General features: G+C 32.6%; 1 protein-coding gene across 1 annotated transcript; it reads left to right on the plus strand.

The window, feature by feature from the left end:
• The first annotated feature begins 875 nt into the window (after positions 1-875).
• LOC134239440 (uncharacterized) lies at positions 876-3,107 on the plus strand. Its single transcript, XM_062721624.1, has 2 exons — positions 876-1,003; positions 1,141-3,107. The coding sequence occupies exons 1-2, from the start codon at positions 963-965 to the stop codon at positions 2,162-2,164; spliced, it is 1,065 nt and encodes a 354-aa protein (XP_062577608.1). The 5' UTR covers positions 876-962; the 3' UTR covers positions 2,165-3,107.
• The last annotated feature ends 2,991 nt before the right edge of the window (positions 3,108-6,098 follow it).

The raw sequence follows: 6,098 nt of genomic DNA on the forward strand, positions 1-6,098 counted from the left end.
TGATTACTAGTATATACAGTATATGTAGTGTATATATAAAAATTTCTAGTTGGAGGCAACAGCATGTGATTTCTTCTTACTTTGGAATTTCTGAATAAATACGGCTTCATATGAATACTAACATAGGTCTGCTTTTTTTAACGGGGTGCGATTGGTGCATGTACCGATAGGAATTACAACAGAAAGACCTGGTCTCCAAATCCTACATAAATATATAACATTATCAATCAGAAACTCGAGCATCTTTTGCATATCAACTTCAGAGTCCCGTAAGGTAAGTATATTTACACGTTCCATTGAAATTTTAACTCTCCTATAGGAAAGATCCTTAGTAGGTGTCTTCGGAGGCCAAAGACCATTAGGGAGAGGACGTTAGTCGGATTCGTTAGCCGTTGGCCAGATGGATTAGAGAGCAGAGCACCTTACGTGTGACCCATACTATAGTATTGTTATCTATAGTAAATCAAAGTGTCAAAATTTCCAAGTGTCAAAGTTTTCGTCAAAGTTTTTTAAAGTGTCAAAGTTTTCGCCAAAGTTTTTCAAAGTCATTATAGTAAACGATAGTTTTTTTTGTTAGGGCTAGTCCATCATTTTTTCTCCCTCACCTCTCACAAAAAGAAATCTTTGAATGAGATAGACCTTATTTGGTGTTTGGTATGAAGAAAACATACAAGTAAGATCTTAGAATTATATCTGGAGATTCTACAAAAGGGTTAGGAATCTGAACTATATACACAAGAATTCATAATTTGATTCACCAAATATAGGTTCCCTTTTCCTGTGATTTGATAAAACACGCTTCGAAACAAAACTTGAAAAAACGAAAATCACTTGACGTAATTCAGTTATGCTTTAGTACTTATATCACTAGGAAATGTATTTAAAGTATGCCGGATGTAATATCAGCTTGTTTTGGTTAAAATTTCCGTGCTTAGAGGATTATATGAAAATATTAAGTACACATGGCTTCCTACTCTTCTTCATATTTGCAAAGAAATTCAATGTAAGTATTGTTAATGGGATTTTTTCCCAATAATTATTGAATAAGTTTATCAGTACGTTAGCATATAATTCATAAGGAGTGTATATTTTCTAAAAACAATTGAGCATAAAATTTTATTAACATTCTTTTTGTTTTAGTGAGAAATGTTTGGAACGTTTGTCAGAGTCTGTGTTTGTCGGACTCTGTAAAATAGTGGGAACTTCAGAAGTAGTGTCCATGAGGAGGGATGTTGTAGACATCCGTGAGATGATTATAAATGAAGAAAATACAAAAAGGGGCGCTATCGAGATGTTAAGTGGAAGTTTCAGAGAAGGATTCAGATTAGGGGGATCTGATAGAGACTTTGTGTGCTGGTCAGCTGATTATCAAGTGATTTGGGACGAATCTCATTTACAGTATTACAATGAACAAAATCAAATATTGATTGTTTCAGATGATTCTGATAGCCCGCCAGAATTCACTTTGTTATGGCTTCCGAATAATCGAAAGATAGATATTAGAATTCTGTTCTCATGTGTAGTGATAAAGAATAAACTTTATATATCTAGCTTAAAATGTAGACAAATAATGCCTTCATATGGTATTGGAAATCCTATCATCCATGGTCCCTGCAAAAGTGGAACTTTACATGGAATTATTGAAATTGATGTGGCCCACGCCTTTCACAGCAGATCCTGGCCTCCATCAGCCTCCTCATGGGTAAGTAGATGTCGGACATGGCCCAAACCCCATGTGGTTCACGATATTGTCAAAAAAGGGTGCCACTTTGTTGCAATAGGACACAGCCTTGGAAATCATGTAGATAAAGAATGGAGGATATCTTTCTCGCTGGCAGAAAAACAACTTGTATATTCGATGAACCATTGTCAGTTTTTAATTTATGGTTTACTGAAACTGTTCCTTGAGGAGGTAATTAATAATGGCTTAAACAGTGAAGATAAAATACTGTGTTCTTATCATATGAAGACAGCCGTTTTCTGGGCGATTCAACAAAACAAAATATCTCACTGGAGCCCCCAAAATCTCCTGCAGTGTTTCTGGGTTTGCTTCAAACTTATTCTCAAATGGGTGTGTGAGGGAGTGTGTCCTAACTTTTTAACCTTTGACACAATACCATCTTGCCACATTGCAGGATCATACATGCCGTATTCTTTTAACTGATGCTTTTATTTTACACAACATGTACATCGACAGAGGTGGTAACAAGCAGAAGTACATTACTGAAAAGATTTCGTGTAACATGCTCAAATTAGCAGCAAGGTTTGGTTGTATTTCTCAAGTGTTGTATTTAGCAATGTATTATTACAAGACATTCAGGTACACAGAAGCTTTGTCTATTATAGAGATGACTAAGGTCAAGTTATCACAGCCACATGTGATTTATATACCACATATAAGGGATAGAGAGAATTACACTCAAATTGTAGGAGGGAAATCTTGGTCTACAAAATTGAGAGAAGGCATGGCGGGAAAAATCACCCTTTTTAAAAATACCGTTTATATCAATGAACTATTCATAGAACTGTCTGGATCAAACTTAGAAATTCAACCTTTTGTGTTGCTATACATGCTAGAAATTTTGTGCTACATTCATGTTGATTCAACGAGAGTACAAACAGCTTTGAATGTCCTTTGGAACAGAATTAAAAATAACTTTATCGATGATGTAGTGTATGGAGACATTTCATGGCAGATCTTAGGAATTTGTTACTACATGACAGGGAACTTCAAGACTGCATTTTACGCTTTCCAAAAATCACTCAGACAACCTCAATTTAATCGAATACAGACTGCTACAATTATCAGAATTATAATATTAATCTATCAATTTTTCTAATAAGTAAAACACACATAAAACATTATCACCATAATCTGTAAAAAGGTCACGTGGGATAACCAGCTGCTCTTTTGCTGATCGGACCCACCAACAAATGGGATATTGCATTGATAAAATGAACAGAGTTCAATAGTATTTGGAATGAATTTTACATTGTTTTATCACACATTTACAGAATTACAGTAAGAAAATTTCAGTATATGTGTTGAGTTGACTTTTATGAGAAATAGCTTGAAATAACAATAAAAATGAGTTATTTGTGTTGAAAATATCGAACAATTTAGAAACCATTTCCCAATAGTTTTACGTACTAAATACCACTCAAAATGGGTGAATGGTATCATATTCTGCATATATGACGCTAAGATCTGCAGATGATTAATGGTAGATAATAAAAGAATTAGAAAGACTATAACAACACAATGTTATGAATTCAGAAGACAAGACTTGTAACAACATCGTCTTTGTTTTAAAGACTTATTATCTTAACTGTATTAAAGATGTGTGATTTAATTTGACGTCAGGAAATCTAACTTCTACTCACAGTTTATTGCTAAGGACGAATTTTTTTTTTTTTTTTTATAAAATTTTAGTGGTTAATACTTTTTACATTCTAGTCAACCAGGTGGAGTGAGTTCGATCTGCCCAACCTTTATTGGATGCTTTAATGTTATAAAAAAAATCCTTCTTTACAAAGATACATTGCTGCGACTACAAGTATCTCAGTATATTAAAGCTGAACACGACTTTTAAATAGGCATATGCCATATTCGATCACACTACTAGTTTCTAAGAGCAAGGGGATCAACCTTCTTAACATAAAATGATCTGTAGCATACGTTCGTCAACACCGGCTATAATTTATTACATTGAACAGTGAGCTGCTTATATAGAGGCCCTCAGATATAGCAAGTGAATAATCTAATATGGCGGACAAGTTTCTTTTACGAAGAGTTTTTAGTTTTAAGTGTGCATCTTTTACTCTCCACTGAATATTCACAGATATAATTTGAAACCACAATGTACAAAAATATTTCATTTGAGGTTAGCAAGCAAAAGAATTCAAGTTTGTTTTATATGAAAAACGGTTGCCCCCTTCTTTTACCAAATGGCATGCAATCTTATGATTGGCCAAGTGATAAAGTTAGAGATAGTAAACAGGGATGAATCTCAAAAATATTATCTCAGAACAATAAAATGAATTTGTTCAATAAAGGGTAAAACACAAAATTCTAAAAGACCGGAGGTGGGATTAAGTGCCTTTGAAAAATAAGTATCCCCTGTTAAGTGATAACACCTGCCATGTACTGGTCAGATAAATGGAGCAATCCGAAACGAATATTGAAAGATTACTCAAAGCTTTATATAACTGGTAAACAAGTGCATATGTTGGAATCTGGAAAAAGGAACTTCACGCAATGCTGCTTTGTTTTACGAAAAAAGAAAAGAGAAAATACTTAGGACGGAAATTAAGACATCGTTACTTAAGATATTCCTAAGATGCTTTACTTTTACACCCTAAGACGTTTCTTAAGATATTCCTAAGATATGTCGCAAGATATATCCTAAGACACGTCTTAGGGACAGATGATACAAACAATTTTTTTCTTTGAAAAATATAAAATATCATGTCACAAGTTTAGAAAAGTGGATGGTTCTTAGAATTTTTTCTCCGAAGAACTGGAATATGAAAAAGACTTGGAAAATATGAGTAATATTTCAATGAAAAAACAAATATAGACAAATCACATTCAGTAAAGGTTTACAGGTGAATATTAATTTCAGAATATGTTATCTTGGCGCTAAAAGCGTAATATAAACTTAAGAAAAATATACCGAGCCAGGTGAATTTTATTAGGAAAAGCTAAATGGTAAAAATCAGCCTATGTGATATTGCCAATTTTTTGTCATTTCGATCTTCCTCTTAAAATTCACCTGGCTTGGTATATTTTTCTAAGGTTTATATTACACTTTTAACGCCAGGATAACATATTCTGAAATTTATTTTCAGCTGTAAACCTTTACTGAATGTGATTTGTCTATATTCGTTTTTTTATTGAAATATTACTAATATTTTCCAAATCTATTTCATTTTCCAGTTCTTCGGAGAAAAAATTCTAAGAACCATCCACTTTTCTAAACTTGTGACATGATATTTAATCTTTTTCAAAGAAAAAATTTGTTTGTATCATCTGTCCTTAAGGTAGGATTCTTCTCATATTTCTAGTATTTAAAAATCAATGAAATTTTCACAGAATCAAGAAGACGATATCAGTAAGTGATAGTATCAGTGAAATTAAATTTGACCGTTTTATATTAGAGGCAAGGTCAGGTCAAGGTCATTATCTTTTCCTTGACATTAAGAATAAAAAATAACTGTTGCCAATCATATGATACCTACTTCTATTTCAAAAGCTTAATGATTGTTCTTTTTGTATAAAAACATATTACTATGTCGTGTCTATAGCATGCTATTACCAAATTTACATAAATAATCTAACTTAACTGGATACTGGCTAATCCGAATTTTCTCTGTTCTTCTTAATTTTTTAGGATAAATTAGTTATTTTCATATGCTTTCTATATTTAACTTTTTCTTATTTTCACATATAATAAAGTAGTCCTATAAATGTACAAAATGATATAAAAACAAAAAGTTTTGATCGTTTACTAAGAGAGAAAAAATAATTTTTATTGATTTTTGGCTTAAATCTGCACTTTGATAGGAAGTGTTTAAAAGCTAACAAAGTTCTAGTTTGTTTGAAAAATCATATTTATTTGATATATTTTGAGAGTTTGGCCCCTCATCATCAATTTAACTTACATTTGAAAATTTATCCAAGTCCTCAATTGTGTAAAAAATATAACTAAATTCATTGTTCTATTACAATTCTGAGAGGCAGAAAAGAAGATATTTTCATACGCCACCATTCCGCCAAAAATATAGTCCCTGCTAGATTTCAAACGCAGTTTACCATTTCTATTTGAATTTGTACAATTGTGATAAGGAAAGAAAAAATATGGTATTCTGAATTCCTTACACCTCAATATATAAGACATATAAGCAAATATACTTGGAATGTTTCATCTAGTCAGAAACCAGAGAAGAATCCTACCTTCAGGATAAGAAGGATATAGAGATAATGAACAGTATTCAATATCACAGTCCATAAAACAATACACAATTGGAGCAGAGCAAACAGGGACCTCGGAAACATCAGAGGTTGGATCAGGTGCCATGAAGGAGTGAGCATCCCC

The sequence above is a fragment of the Saccostrea cucullata genome, unplaced genomic scaffold (assembly GCF_032062105.1).
Source record: "Saccostrea cucullata isolate Sc308-1 unplaced genomic scaffold, CSIRO_AGI_Scuc_v1 ctg344, whole genome shotgun sequence".
Lineage (NCBI taxonomy): Eukaryota > Metazoa > Mollusca > Bivalvia > Ostreida > Ostreidae > Saccostrea > Saccostrea cuccullata.

Excerpts from the sequence above, each read along its gene's own strand:
- LOC134239440 (XM_062721624.1), top strand. The coding sequence starts at position 963 with ATGGCTTCCTACTCTTCTTCATATTTGCAAAGAAATTCAAT. Across the intron at positions 1,004-1,140 it reads TATTTGCAAAGAAATTCAAT|TGAGAAATGTTTGGAACGTT; the intron begins GTAAGTATTGTT and ends TTTTTGTTTTAG.